The sequence below is a fragment of the Sceloporus occidentalis genome, unplaced genomic scaffold (assembly GCF_023333645.1).
Source record: "Sceloporus occidentalis isolate IW3139 unplaced genomic scaffold, rSceOcc1.0.p SCAF_2, whole genome shotgun sequence".
Lineage (NCBI taxonomy): Eukaryota > Metazoa > Chordata > Lepidosauria > Squamata > Phrynosomatidae > Sceloporus > Sceloporus occidentalis.
In genome coordinates, this window is record NW_028316982.1 from 242,180,487 (window position 1) to 242,196,903 (window position 16,417).

General features: G+C 40.5%; 1 protein-coding gene across 2 annotated transcripts in view; it reads right to left on the bottom strand.

The window, feature by feature from the left end:
• PDS5B (PDS5 cohesin associated factor B) overlaps positions 1 to 16,417 on the bottom strand; it is a 111,531-nt gene that overhangs the window by 33,285 nt on the left and 61,829 nt on the right. For both annotated transcript variants that reach the window (XM_089512514.1, XM_089512513.1), the window contains 4 exons: positions 6,619 to 6,667; positions 5,406 to 5,545; positions 5,210 to 5,325; positions 4,156 to 4,261 (listed from right to left, as the gene is read on the bottom strand). In XM_089512514.1, the coding sequence (XP_089368640.1) occupies positions 4,156 to 4,261; positions 5,210 to 5,325; positions 5,406 to 5,545; positions 6,619 to 6,667 (411 nt within the window). The remainder of the gene's footprint in view (positions 1 to 4,155; positions 4,262 to 5,209; positions 5,326 to 5,405; positions 5,546 to 6,618; positions 6,668 to 16,417) is intronic.

Below are 16,417 nucleotides of genomic sequence, written 5' to 3' on the forward strand. Positions count from 1 at the left end.
GGGCGGAGCATGTGGCCCCGCCCCTGGAGTGTGGAAGCTCCACCCCCAGCATGCGGCCCCGCCTCCAGAGGGTGGAAACTCCACCCCCCAGCTTCGGCCCCCCAGTTGTCTGAGGGACAGCAACCCGGCCCCCAGCTCAAAAAGGTTGCCTACCCCTGCTCTAAGCTCTAAGGTGAACTTGTTGCCCAGTTCAATAACTTTACCAACAGTCTTTCAAAAGAATTACAGAAAAATGTCATATGAGGGAGAAGTCAGCTGTGTCAATGTACATTTTCCCCATTTATCAATAAGATAGCTTCTTGATTTCTATGTATTTTTTCTACCCATCTTAGAAAATTTTCCCTATGTCTATTTTTTCTAAAAATTGTTATCATAAATGTCCAATTGATATTGTCAAAAGTTTTCTCAGCATCAATAAAAATAATGTCAATTTTTGGTCTATATTTTTCATGATATTATATCAGATTTAGTAAATTTCTAATATTATCTTTAATCAGTCTGTTTGGTAGAAAGCATGCTTAGTCTAGTCATTCTGCCATAATAGCTGCAATTATTTTATAATCACAATTTAATTTAATAGAGAGATGGGTCTATAACTTTTTGGATCTGTCAAGTCTATTTTCTTTTGGTATCAAAGTTATATTTGCTTGAGTCCATGTCTCAGGTACATCAGTAGTCATTATCTTGTTCAAAGTTCTTTGTAGCAGTGTCATCAATTGATATACAAATGTCTTGTAGTATTCTGGTATAAAACCATCTGGGCTAGGGGATTTCCCTGATTTCATCTGTCTTATTACATCTATTATTTCTTCTATGTCTATTTTCTTACTCAATTCAGACTTTTGCTTTTCTGTCAATTTGACTATTCTTTGTTTAGCTATTTTTTTTTAAAAAAAAGTATCTTCTTTATCTTGATCTACCTTCTATAAATTCATAAAGTAATTTGTGAAAATAAGTTTTATTTTATATTTTTTTAATTCTGTATAAACTCTCTTCAGTTTTTGAAATAATCATTGGGCCTGTACAAACAGGCCAAAATAAAGCTGCTTCGGGTCACTTTGGAGGTATGCTATTTAAATAACACACACATCTTAAGAGGCCAGAAGCTGCGCCAAAGCTGTGCTCCATTCCTTAGGACTGGAACATGGCTTTGGTTCAGCTTCTGGCCTCTTAAGATGTGTGTGTTATTTAAATAGCATACCTCCAAAGTGACCCTAAGCAGCTTTATTTTGGCCTGTCTGTATGGGCCCTTTATTTCTTTTCTTAGTTTATAAGACAGTACCTTTCCGGATTTATTTGAAAATTCAAAGAATCTTTGCCTCACATATTTTAGTTTCTTCTCCAGTTCTTCTACTGCTGTAATTGATATTTATTTTTGAAGACAATGCATTTCTTCTTTCAGTCCTTTAGATGTTGCAGCTAATTTAAGTTGCTCTTCTCTTAATTTGATTTCTTGTTCCAGTTGGCACAATGTTAATACTAAAGACTGAAGTGGCTTCAATGGATAGATCATGATCACAAAGATTATCAACACTGATGAGAAATAAAATGGCTATATCATCCCCATATGGGCTAGGGCAAAGGAAGAAACAGAGGTCTCCAAAAAATCAGTCATGGACAAAGGAGTGGATTCACTACCTGGTAACCAATATAGGCACAGTGAATGTAAAAAAGTACCAACCCAGCATCAGTGCAGTAGCTGTGGTCTAAATATGTGAGTACAGTGGTGTGCAGGCACTGTGTAGTGATCAACTACAAAACTGATCATGCTCTAAAATAAACTGGATACTAATCCCAGTGACAGTGGGTCAGGTAAAAGGAAGAATAAACGGCATAACTGTAAACATTCTCATTAAGTCTCAATAAAGAAACAGCAACCAAGTATAATGAGACTGTGGCCTAGGTTGACAATGTCAACTCCCATTATGTTGGATTTCATAGTGTGAATCCAGGACTTGCAAAAAAATTGAGAAGGTTTTGCTTCAATGTACTGACTGTTCCAATCTTTAAAATTGTGGGCACCAGGAACAAAAGGCAGTGATATCAAGGTTCAAGCCTAGTTTGAACATTATCTCTTGGAATCAGTTCTACTCTGATTCTACCTTTCTCCTCAATGTTCAGACGCTGATCTATTATCTGGCCATTCTAGAGCCATGTTCTCTAGAATCTGTACTGGAAAAATCCCATGGCTGAATATATCTAATGGAGGGTAAGGTTCTTGTACTTCTAAAACAAATAAAAATAAATATTGGAACATTTTGTTTTTGCAAAACCTTTTGGTTACATTTTTAATTCTTCTGTTTTCCAGTGTGAGAACATATTTCTGTTTCTGGGACAGATCTACTGATCTCAACACTTTGGTACCAATAGCAGTACTGATTTTTTTTTTCCTGGCAATGCTAATAGCACTTAGAAAGCTGAAGCAGACATCTTAGGAGACAGCCCAACATACTGCAAGGATTCTCCTCAAAGACATACTGGCTACCATGTGAAGATAAGCTGATAATAAGAGGAACCAACTCAATGTTTTTCTCTTAAGCAAAGGATCATGCTCATGCTCATCCAGAAGAAGGAATCTCTCTCACACACACACAGGTTGCACTTCTTAAACAAGGCTATAGGCAATGATATTTTTTTAATAAACAAACATGCAAAAACTGTGGGGGAAAAACAACTGAAACGAAAGACAGAATAAAGTAATAAGGAAAAAATAGAAATCTAAGCTCCCAAAGGGGGAAAAAAACCTCTTAACTCATGGGGGAGGAGGCACTGTATGTACCAACACTGTGGAAACCAAAGTAGAACTGAGCCATAGCCTTATTTTAGGGCTTATTTAGTACAGTAAAGGAGAGTGGTGGGACACCTGTGAAAATTTTTAAGCTCTGGAAGGTTCCAAAAGGGAGCTCTGTGCAGGCTTAGAACCCATGCCTATGATACTTAAAGACCATGTTGATTAACAGTTCTCAGCTGTACAATAAAATGTGTGGAAAAAGAGACGTGAACACAAATCTCCGGCTCACCATTACTCCAAGTACTGTACTGTGAAGCAAATGCTGATTAAACACAGCCCACAATTTAGTCAACACTCTCAACTTTGTTTCTTCCTTTAAAATGGGCCAACCCAACACTAAACAAAACAAATTATGATGTTCTTAAGTTTTTCTAGCCCAGAGAACACTGCTAAAATGTTATCTGTTTAATGTTTAAAGAGTCTATGCCAACTGAGTTGATTTACATAGCATCCAAATCAGAGTGCATGCAAATTATTTTATTTGCAATGATCACAACAGACATCTGCTTCTATCCCATTGTCCCATTGGCAAGATTGTAAAAAATCCACTGGCTCATACTGGGAAAACAGAGTATTTATTGTGAAGTATGATTTCTTCAGTACCATAGATTATGCTCCAATATGAGATCTCACTTGGGTTTGGTCGAATTTCATTCAAACCATGCTGCTTACATTACCATCTCCAACTCTAAAGGAGATTGTTTGGTTCCTGGAGATGGTATCCAGGAGCAACAGAAACTAAGAGTCTAAATCATCTTCATATTGCAGTGATCAGTCAGTACATTAATAGAACTGGTAAACCCATCAGTCAGAACACATTCAAAAGTAACCAAAAAAAATCATTTGAGTCTTTAAGCCTCTAGGCCCTTAAGAAAAGGTAAAGAAAGTGTGGCCCACAGTCATGTATGTCCCTACGTTCTACTGTGGTTTCCTCAAGAGCCCTGTCTCTCCTGAGCCCCAAGTTTGTTTTCCTGCAAACAAAAGCTGAAAAAGAACAGCTTCTGCTCCTGGAAGCATTCAGGAACAGAAGCTAAGTTTATTACCAAAAAGAGGGTAGGCAAACCTATCCTCTTCATCAGAGATGAAAATTGGCTTCTACCATCATTGCCCTACAATTTAGAGGCACACCACGCTAAAAGCTTCTACAGAGGCCAGAGGCTACTATCAAACAACACCAAACCACATAGTGGACTGACTAGGATAAAGGAAGTGCTTCAGATTTCCCTTCAGAGTCTCCTCTGATGTAGTGTCTTATACTTAGCTAACACAGCTTAAGTTATGGTTTATATAAATATAGTTTGAAACATATGACTGGATACATAATAAAAGTAGTGCTCCCCCCTTAAATTGAAGAGGATCTTTACCTTAAGCAATTCAAGACCTGCCCTAATTGCCTGATCAGTAGGTACACCTTCATCTTCATCATCTGCTGTTCCATCTATAGATTTGTTCACTTGTTTAATAAGAGCACTAACAAAGGAAGAGAACAAAATTTATCAATGATAATTTTATAAATCATTTCATAATCACATTGCTAATCATCAACATGCATTTTTTGCTTCCTAATACAACACACAAATGGGGTGAAGTTTATCCTTCTCTCTCAATGAATGTGAACTCATAGTACTAATTGTTAGAAGTTAAGCTTTTAGGACAAATGCCGTCTACTGCTACTACTTTCTATTGCTTTTTTATTTTTCATCCTAAGGCAAATCTATCATGGAGTTTTCTTGGCAAGATTTCTTCAGAGTGGAGTTGTCTTTTCCTTCTTCTGAGGCTGAGAGAATGCGACATGCTCAAGGTCATCCAGTAGGGTTCCATGACTGAGTGGGGAATTCAATTTCTGGCCTCTAGAGTCATAGTCCAATGTTCAAACCATTACACCATGCAGGCTTTCTTCACAGGTGTACAGCTAAGCACCTAAATGTGGGGAACTTGCCAGCAGCAAGTGAGAAGGTCCTCTGGACAACATCATTCCCCTTACCCACAATCAAATATTCTTGGAACAATGCTATACACACAACTTCAGGGAATTCAGAGTGGTGGAATAACAGCTACTAGTCACACAAAAAAGCTCCTCTTTTGTTGATACTGTCAGAACTCCTTCTCCCCTCACTGCCTCCCCAGTAGACAAAACTATATGTAAAAAAATAAAGAAGCCTACTGTCACCATAAGCAACCCCCAATCCCATTAAATGTTGTAAAAAAAATTGGCCCACAATCCTAAAATCGCCCAAATTGCATCCTAATTCTAAGAAAAACTGGGAAAGATTAATCTCATCTTTAGTAATAATGATGTATAATGATAATGCATTAGGACAGGACAAAAATAAACTTTTCAGCAGATGGAAGAATGTTGATAAAAACAGCTGCAGCTGTTTTAATGAGGTTTACCCCACGTTAAGCGAAAATATATACCTGATAGATTCTGTATCGATGTGCACAGGGGCTATCCGCTCCAGAAGGAATTTTATCATTTCCAAGAATGGGTTTGAAGGTTGCTTGGGATTTCCTAACTTCTTTGTAATTTCTCGCTGCAATGTTTATATAAATGCATTAAAAGACAGATAATTTAATAAATGAAAACAGCAATTAATTAATTAATTGTTCTTACCACACATCCTTCAGCTTGTTTACATGAACAAGTTGGGCTAACAAGAGTTTCCAGCTGGTGCCTTATTTTGTCATCATCCTCTAGAACTTGAGTGAATTTCTTCATGAAATCCTGTGCTTTGCCAGGATCAGGCAAGTTTCCTTTAAAGAAGAAAGAGATTTATTCACTGATTCCAAATATACCAACAATACCAACTTCAAAGGCTCTAACCCAAACATCATTGCTAGGTATTTAACTTGAGTTAAGGACAGAAGGATTCATCCCATATTTTGAGTCAGCTCTGTACTCTATTCTGCTTCAGTTACTTTCCATTTTAAATTTAGAGAATTGTAAAATTAATTTCTAATGTTAATTTTAGGACTGGAACATGAGTATTTAGAAATCTTTCTTAGGCCCAATACACACAGGCATGAAAGCACCATGCTGGCGCCATATTAGGATTAGAGACCATGCAGCAACCTCATGGTCCCTAACCCTAGTACAGCACAGCGACACCATAATGGCGACGTCCCATCCATATGGGGCGCCACGATTGTGACGTAAGTGGCACATGGCATCTACGTGTTGCCGCACGCCACTTATGTCACAAGTGTGCCAGTGGCACACTCACAACATCACTGCGGTGCCGTAAAAAGAAGCCGGAAATACCGGGTTCTTTTTACTCCAGTGACAGCATGCTGTTTGGGGGCTGTGCCGTTCCTGCGGAGGAAAAACGGGTGTCAGCAGGGTGCCGTTTTATGGCAATCTATCCCAGGCCATATTCTCCTTTTCACTTTATTTCCTCCATGTCATTACAAAATGCAGTATCACATCAAGATTCCTTTCTGCACTGTATTTCACCAACCTACACTGTTTGATCTGATCTATGAAGCAACAGAGAGTAAAAAAAGAAAAGAAAAGAAGGAAGAGCACAAAAAACTGAAAGCTGTAAACTGCATTATGTACTGCATTCTGAACAAAGTCCAGGAATCTCTTTATGGATTTTATACAATGAAAAAAGGATTGTCTCCTACCTCCCAGTTTGATCTCTCAAACTACCAAAAACCTAAATCAGTATTTCTTTGCACAACTTCTTCTAATTCATTTTGAAAACTCAATAGTGTGGTACTTCTTCAAAGTAAGGAAGCACTTTAATCAATTCTTCGGTATTAAAAAATTAACAAGGAACCACTGGTTATTCAAACATTACCCTTAAAACATTTTTAAAACTTACTTGTTATCACCATCACTTTTGAAAATATAGCTTTACTACTGGCATCTGTCTGGAAATGAAGAGGTAACATTTTTTAATAACAAGACTTTACAATATAATCAATATTGCTTCAAAGCATCCAAGATAATTACTATTAATTAATTAATACATTACACTTATGTAGAAGTAGGAATGCTAAGGGGTTTAATCTTAACTATACTTTCAATAAAAAAATAAAAGAATTTGTATTTCAATGACCCATAATTAAGCCAGAATGCTGTTATCCTTTAACATCTGCATTTCTCCAAATTTTACAGTATAATTCTTCGGTCAAAAATGTATACAGGTTGAGTCTCCCTTTTCCAAAATGCTTGGGACAAGAAGTATTTTGGATTTTGGAGTATTTGCACATACATAATGGAATATATTGGAGATGGGGTCAAAGTCTAAACATGAAATTCACTTATGTTTCCTATACATCTCATACACATAGCCTGGACGTAATTTTATACACAATATTGTTTAATAATTTGGGGAATAAGTTTTTGTACATGAACTATCAGAAAGCAAAGGTGTTGCTATCTGAGGCTGCAGAATTAATGAAGTTTGGCACCGTTTTAACTGCCATTGCACAATGTTATTGAATTCTGGGATTTGTAGTTCTGAGGGATATTTAGACTCTCTCAGACTGCTGGTGCCACAACAAGCTACAAATTCCAGGATTTCATAGAATGGAGTTGTGACAGTTCAAGTGGTGTCAAACTGCATTAATTCTGCGGAGCTTCAGCCACCCATGTGGATAATTTTGGATTTTGGAACAGAATTCCAGATAAGGGATACTTGTATAATGTATATTCTGTTAGCTCAAATACGGTGAAAATTATATGAATTTGCTGGGCATACATATGATAAAATGCTAAGCATATTTGTTCACAAGTGTACTAAATGAAGTATGGCAATACCAAGGGATCTTTAAATATTGTTGCTGAAGCTCTAGTAGCAATGATTTAAGTCACATTTCCCTATTAAGACTCATTTGTTCTGACAGCAGCAAAGGCCACAGTAAGTATATGCCACTGCTCATATTCATTCTCCTACCCCAACCAACTCACATTGATATCTTGGGATCATCAACATTTAAATGTTTTTAAAAACCAATTAAGGCGGAAATCCAGTTGCTAGTTCCAGTTGCAGGAGACCTGTGAATTAATTGCTGAATGGTAGGCCAACACTTATGGAAATACCATTAATTCAACAAGGCTACTCTATGATTCACAACTGGATTTAGATCTTAGAGGTCATAGTTTTAAGAAGAATTAATTAAAATGCAAAAGCTGAAATTTTATGTAGCCATATGACGTACTTCACAGAAGTAAAAAAAGACCGCACAAGTTACCCCCTAATTTGTGGGTAGCTTTATGGTTTTAAAAGAGAGCATAATCCACTGTGAACTGTTTACCAGAAATTAATTGTTTTCAAAGTACAGATTGCATATCCTTTATCCAGAATTCTGAAATCCAAAGTACTCCAAAATCCAAAAAGTTTTGAGATACTTACCTGTACTGTATTTGTGAGGCTGGAGGAAGACACAGCTAGAGAGACACAAGGATCTGTAGAATGGTGTGAGGTGTGGATTTGCGTCAAGCACCATGCTTGGATTTCCACCATCTCACAGGACCTCATTCTCTATCCAGCCTATACAGTCATCTCTCTGTATTCACGGCTTTGGAATACACGGTTTTTAACATCTGCAAGGTCTAGGCCTCCAAATGCGCATGCACTCCCCCTCCTCTCCATGTCCTCCCTGCCACTCTGTAACTAGCCCTGCTGAGCCAACTACAGGGCAACTCAGCAAGATGAAAGAGAGGCAACCTTTCTTTCTTTCTTTCTTTTTCTTTCTCCCAAGGCTTTTCAGGGCAGAAGGGTCTGGAGGGACTCCCTTCCCCCAAGCCCCTGCTGCCTTAGGAGGGCTTGGGGAAGGCTTCTCCCAAGGCTTTCTAGGGCAGCAGCAGCCAGAGAAAGGGAGAATGAGTCCCTCGCATTCTTTCTGATACTTCAGACAGCTGATGCAAGCTCTCTGAAGCATTGGAAGGGAGGCGGGAGAATTTTGTGTGCTTCTCTCTCCCTTCCTTGATGCCTCTGAGAGCCTGCCTGCGGTGAGGAGGAAGGGTGAGAGCAGTGCACATGAGTCTCCCGGCTTCCTTATGATGCCTCAGAAAGCTCAGGCAAGCTTTCTGAGGCATCAGAAGAGGGAAAAGAGGCAAGTGTGCACGCTCTGTCGCTCTGAAACTGGAGGGAGGGGTTATTTGCAAAATTTTCCAATTTGAGGGTCCTTTGCCCCTAACCCCCATGAATACGGAGGGATAACATGTGTGTGTGTATTCCAAAATCCAAAAAATTTCAAACTATGGAACACTTCTGGTCCCAAACATTTCAAATAAGGAATACTCAACCTGTACTAAGAAACAGAAAAGCTTCTTAGAATTCTTGGCAGGCAGTTCCTTAAAAAAATCTTTAATTGAATTAGGAGTTAATAACAAAATTATAACACTGCAAATATGAAAAACCAGTTACAGGAAACAAACACAATGATATAAGTAAACTCCTCCTGACTTCATTCCATGTACTTTTCAGTTCTCATCTTAAAAACAAGTTAATTTACAGACTCTAGAATCTCTATGTAATTTCAGAGTTCTATTTCAGTATGCAGCCCGGTTGCCATCTTTATAATACAGTGGACCCTTGCCTTAGGCGAATTCCGCATATGCTCAAGCCCATTAATTTGAATGGGGCTTGTGTGCGTGGCGGCACGGCCGCGTGGTGCTGCAGTAACGCACGCATGCCACAGGCGTGCTCCCCATTCATTTGAATGGGATGTGCTGCCCCTTGCGCCCTGTGCGCTCCCCGTGGCTTGAGCACGTACGCTGAAGTCCACGTATAGTGTGCCCACAAATAACACGGGCGCACTGTAACACATTGCCCTTTCCAGTCCATATATAAAAATTATGGCATTTTAAGCATTATTTTCCTCATATAAATGCAAGAACATTTAATTAATATAGTGGGCCCTCACCTTACACGGGGGTCCATTCCGGATCCCCCCGCATAAGGGAAAATCCACCTATGCTCGAGCCCCATAGGAAATAATGGGATGTGTGCATGTGGCAGAGCAGTGCGCGTGCACTATGGGCACACGCACCATTGTTTTCCTCCCCAAGCGGCTTCCGCATAAGCTGCGTAAAATGCATCTATGCATGGCGCAGGCACACTGTACCAGAATTTCAACATATTAATTGTATCTTTATGTGCCAATAAGCAAATAAATATTAAGGGTATGTCCGAAAAGGGTATATTGGTTAGGCTGAGGATTCCACATTAACTGGAGAGTACTGGAAATACTATTTTAATATAGCAAATTATTACAATACTGAGCTTTAAAATTAAGTATTATTTGATGTGATTAATACCAGAAATCTGCCAGGAATAGTTCCATTCCCCACTCAGCCCAATTTATACAAAATTTCTTGTTCAATTTTGAGGCAGAGATTGAACCATTCTGTTCATCACATTATTTCTCCCACTGTAAAAGACAAGAGTAGGAAATACTGCTAACTGCAACTGTTTAAAGTTCTGGAGCACAGTTCAACCTACTGATCAGCTCAAACAATTCAGACCTATAATTAAGTGAGAATGAAATCCAATGCTGCTCAAAGAGTCAGTCTGTCAGGTTCCTTCTGTAAATCTTCCAGGGGATTAAGCACAAATGAGGCCATTTCTTGGAATTAAGCTCTTCTATTCCTTATCAGAAAAAAAACAGGCAGCACAAGGCAGATTACCTGTCAGAATTCTGCATAATCTATTTTAAAGGCCCTCAAATAGATAACGTATTTAGATAATACAATTCTGTACATTACAAGTTATTTTCAAGTTGCCAGTAAATGGTTTTACTACTGTTTCTCTTTTGTACATGGGAATGTGGAGGTTGGTTTTAACATGTTTATTATTATTTTCTATGCAACTTTGGGAAATTATTTGTAATTTGAAGGCACCTGGGAAGTTTCTTAAATAAATAAAATTAGGCTTCACATTAAAGCACATTAGAATTCTCCAGACTGACTTTTGGATCAGTTTTGTTTTTCATTTGAAGTGGGGGACCTCTGACAAGACCTTTCCAGATGGTCAATCACATCTGAAAAGGAAGGAATAAATAAATACCTGAGGTCTGGACATTGAAAATGTATTGTTTGATACAGGGCTTGATCCCAAACCCTTTCAAATAATTGGTAATCTGGTCCTTGCTGAAGAAATCACTAAGAGAGCCCTGGTGGCACAGTGGTTAAATGCTGATACTGCAGCCACAACACTGGAAGTTGACAATGTTGTAATTTTGATCCTGGAGGGCTCCAGGGTCCACTCAGCCTTGCATCCTTCTGTAGGTCACTAAAATGAGTACCCAGCTTGTTGGGGGCAACTAGCTTACACACTGTAAACTGCTTAGTGAGTGCTTAAGCACACTGATAAGAGGTACAGAAATGTACTTGCTATTGCTATACATTAAATTTAGACCTGGCAGGTGTTAGCAATTCTAGCTCAGTTGCCAACATCTGTCCCTGGACAAGATGCCTAAGACAGCAGTGGCTTTTCAATTCCAGCCAAACTTTGATGTACATAACTGGTTTTCTTGGCACATTTCAGTCATGAGTAAGATCTGGCTTTGGAAGAGAAAATGCTTTGATTTGTATTCAACTTTGCTGCGATAGCCAGGGAAAGTATAGCTCTGTTGTTGTTTTTGTCCCTCCCAGTGATTTTTACTAGTGCTGTATTAACCACTGTATCTGAACAAGCTTTCCAAGTTAGGAGTTAAAAGTAATTCCTCCACCTCTTAGTTGGATGGCTAACTCCAAATAAGCACTGCTCAGTCCCACAGCTTTGCTCTACAGTCATCTCTTTGCCCTATGCTGGTTATCATCAATGCCTGCAACACTTAATTGTTTGCAGCCACTGGGAATATTCCATATTTTGGTAAAGTACTGTGGGCACATTAACAAAATGGCTGCTACACTGGGTGTGACCAATCACAAAACACCCTTTTCCCAGAAGGCAAACTGAGGAGGATTTAACTTGCTCAAGAGTATAACACTGTGATGGAAGTCTTCTGGACTTTTGAGTTTTCTAGTACAGCACATATTTCTCAGAAGAGAAACAGATGACAACAAAGCAGAATTTAGGCCTGAGGCCCCAACTAACAAATCATTTGCTTCATTCTAACAAAGCAAAAGAAAATACTTGTTTTACAAACTAGTAAAAATCATTCTCAGGCAACAATGACATCCACTAGGCAAAAGACATACATGAAACCAATAAAGTGACATATGCTTGGCAGAAAAACAACCCCCAGCCACTAGGATGGTCCCCATCTCTTCTCCACAGCTGCCCAAGTATGCTTCCAACTCCTAGAACTCTAGGATGTTGCCCTCATTCTTGGTTTTCTTACAGGTAGACTTCAAAGTGAATCACCACCACCACCATCATCCCTTCTCCCCAGTCTGGTACTCAAGGTGGCTTTATATAAATTCAGGACATCCACTTATTGGCGAGGTTCTGATGTGCATTTTTATCTGCCCGTGGATCACCACACACCACATTATTCAATAGCAGCAACTTGTGTGTGTGAGCCTTCAAGTTGCCTGTCAATTTATGGTGATCCCATGAATTTCACAGGCTTTTCTTAGGCAAGGAATATTCAGAGGTGTTTTGCCAGTTCATTCCTCTGAATACCAGCATTTTGGTATTTTTTTGGCAGTCTTCCATCAAAGTACTAACCAGAACTGAGCTTCCAAGATCAGGCAGGATCAGGTGCCTTTGGTAAATAATAATCATTGTAAAGAATCCAGCTAAAAGCATTGTATACAATGTTCCCAAATAGGAAGATCAGAAACGTAAAGAACAAAAGCTAGCGCTTGCCCAAACAAGGTAACTATGAAATTACTATAAAGTATAGAATCATAGAATTGTAGAGTTGTAAGAGACCACAAGGCAGGGCTGGCTCTAGGTATTTTGCCACCCTAGGCAAGAAATATTTTGGCACCCCCTGTTGCCCCTCATAATTATTTTCACCCCTTGATTTCCACTGTTTCGTTTGTTAAAGCTAAACATGACACAAAACTTAGGTTCCAATCTGTTGTCACATTATTATTATTATTATTATTATTATTATTATTATTAACCTTTATATAGCGCTGTAAATTTACACAGCGCTGTACATACAATCTTTTAGTTAGACGGTTCCCTGCCCTCAGGCTTACAATCTAAGAAGACACGACACAAAAGGAGAAGGGAGTGGTGGTGGGGAATGGGATCAGGTCCAGCAGTTCTTTTCCACCTCCGAGGCCTGGACCAAGGCAGATGGACTGGAGGAAGGGCTTGGCTTCTTAATGGATGGTTAAAAGGAGGCTTCCTGGGTCAGAGAGGGGCTCGCCTCTGGAAATGCTTCTCTAAACAATATAGTCTTTAACTCAGTTTTGAAACAGTACTGAGAATTAGTCAAAAAGCCAATTGGGTTTTTACAGGTTAAAGACTTTTTTATTGCTGTGGTGTTTGGAATGGAGACTAATGAACACATATTCCCTTTGCAAGCTGGAAGAATTATTCATTCTAATGATGTGGAAAAATCTAGATCCCATTCCCATGAATTTGTGGGGTGGTGGACCCCTAAAAAATAAAAATCTTCACCCATGGGGCAGAAAAGGGTGTCAGAAGAAAGGGAAGAAAACCAGTAGGGTCACCAGGTGAGAGGACCAGGGCTGCTGCCACACTGCAGAATTAATGCAGTTTGGTATCACTTTAGCTGCCCTTGGCTCCCACGGTGACCGGCTGTCGTAACCACAAAGGAGGACAAGGAACTGCAGAATTGTAGGGCTTTCAATTAAAATGGAGGACATGACCATGGATAAGCTGAAACCCCTCATATAAATATTAATTCATGCTTCTTAGAGATGCTCAAAAGAGAGGACATTTTTGGAATTCCTCCTGGACAGAAGACTGAAATGTAAGATATACCCCAGAAAAAGGGGGCATCTGGTCATCCTGCTGGTTCCATGCTATGGAGCCCTGGGATTTGTAGTTTGTTGTGGCTCCACTGCTCTCTGACTGAGAAGGTGAAATCTCCTCCAAAAATCCAAATCCCAGGATTCCATAGCATGGAGCCAGGGCAGTTAAAGCAGTGTCAAATTGCATTATTTCTGCAGTGTAGATGCAGCCTATCAAAAAAGGAGGGGAATGGCTCCAGGTTGAGAAAGAAAAGACACATAGTAGGCACAGCCACCAAGAGTAGGCAAGTCACACTCTCTCAGCCTCAGAGGAAGACCATGGCAAAGCTTCTCTGAACTTATACTGCCAAGGAAACCCCATGGTAGGTTCACCTCAGGGCAGGGCAGACCTCCTCCTCTTCCAGAACATGCCCTCCATTCCAACCTTCTGTCCAGGAGGTATTCTAAAACATCTTCCATTTTGAGCATGACTAAAAAGCATGCATTTACATTTCTAGGAGCATTTTGAGCTTTTCTTGAATCCTGTCCTCCCTTTTTCTTGAATGTCTTCCATTTTGAGGTGCCTTCCTTTGTGGTGAAGACATCTGGACACCCTGGGAAGAAGACCAAGCTTTTAAAGTAGATTGTTGGAGCCAGTGTGGACTAGTTGTTTGAGCGTTGGACTATGACTCTGGGTTCAAATCCCAGCTCGGCCATGGAAACCCACTGGGTGGGGGCATCACACTCTCTCTGCTTCAGAGGAAGGCCATGGCGAACCTCCTCTGAACAAATCTTGCCAAAGAAACCCCATGAAAGGGTGGCCATGAATCAGAAAGGACTTGAGGGCATACAACAAACAACAACAAGGGGGGGGGGGGTCTAGGAATCTGAGAAAAGTGTGAGTGAATGGGAAAGGAGGCAAAGGTGGGTGGATTGGGAAGGAGGAAGGAGTTGGGGGGAGATAAATGGGGCCATTTCTGTTCACATTTTAATGTAAAAAGGAAAGAAAAGGAAGGAGAGAAGGAAGGAAAGAAGGGAGATAGAGGGAGGAAAAGAAGATAAGAGGGAAGAAAGGGGAAAGGTAGGAAAGAAAGAAGGAAGAGGGAGGGAGGGAGGGAGGGAGGGAGGGAGGGAGGGAGGGAAGAAGATAAAGGGAAAGAAGGAACTCTGGGGACCAGGGTTGGAAACTCAGCCTTGCCATGGAGGCCCACTGGGGTGGGTGAGTCACGCTCTCTCAGCCTCAGAGGGAGGCCATGGCAAGCCTCCTCTGGGAGAGGGGGAACCTTGCCAAGAAACCCCCACGAAAGGGTGCCCCTAAGTCAGAAAGGACTTGAAGGCAAACAACAACAAAAACAACACAATCTGTGTTGTAGGACTCAGAGAGGAGGGTGGGCAAATGGGGAAGGAAGAGGGTCAGTCTGGGAAAGAGGGAGAACTGAGGCTGGGGGACTGGGGAGATCTCTTTCGGGGGGGGGGGGGGGAAAGATAGCCAGAGCTCCATGAGTGCCCCAGTCTATGCTGGCAGCAGCCTCCAAACCCCAGGCTGAGTGGCCTGAACCCTCCCCGCCAGAAAGTGCTGCCAGAGCCCTGCTCCCTTCCCTTGGTCCTCCTTCCTTGCCTGCCTTACCACAGTTTGCATTCAGAGGCTGACGCTGAGGCCACCCCTTCCTCCTCCTCCTGCCTTTTCCTGCCTCCCCTCCAGGACCCATAGGCCCAGGGCCGCCCCAGAGACAGTTTTCACTCTAATATTTTTAATTATGCAAAAAAAAGCTGCTGTGCCATCACAGTGCCGCCTACTGTTTGGCGCCCTAGGCAATGGCCTAGTTCGCCTATATGGATGAGCCAGCCCTGCCACAAGGGCCATCCAGTCCAACCCCCTGCCATGCAGGAAATCTCAATCAAAGCAGACCCGACAGATGGCCATCCAGCCTCTGTTTAAAGACCTCTAAAGAAGGAGACTCTACACACTCCAAGGGAGTGTGTTCCACTGTCGAATAGCCTTTACTGTCAGGAAGTTTCTCCTAATATTGAGGTGGAATCTCTTTTCCTGCAGTTTGCATCCAGTGTTCCATGTTCTAGTCTCTGGTGCAGCAGAAAACAAGCTTGCTCCCTCCTCAATATGACATCCCTTCAAATATTTAAACAGGGCTATCATATCACCTCTTAAACTTCTCTTCTCCAGGCTAAACATACCCAGCTCTCTAAAGCATTCCTCATAGGGCATGGTTTCCAGACCCTTTACCATCTTAGTTGCCATCCTTTGGACATGCTCCAGTTTATCCACATCCTTTTTGAATTGTGATGCCCAGAACTGGACACAGTATTCCAGGTGAGTTAGGAAAACTGTCTGTTTGTAGCTATAATAATAAAATTACCTTTCCAAGTCAGATTATAATTGACAAAGAATTTTTTTTAAGTTTTAGAAAGGAAACACCAAGTCAAAGGCATTCCTTCTGAAGAAGTAAGAGAGAACCATACCTGAATTATTATAAAGGAGTTTGAAAAGATCTGAAATGGGATTGACAGCCTCCATCATTGATACAAACATATTTACTATAGTAAGGCAGGAAAACCAAAGAGCCTCGGAGCCACAAGAGGGAGCTTTTCTAACGAAAAGGGCCAGAACACTTGTGAAATGTCTTCAAGAGGATGTACATTTATTTAACATTTAATACTGAGTTGGAATGCAATACAGAACTCAGTAGCCAGTTACCTTGTAAGCCAAATTCTGTTCACATTTTAATGTAAAACCAAAATAATTTTAATGTAAAACCAAAATAATTTTAATGTAA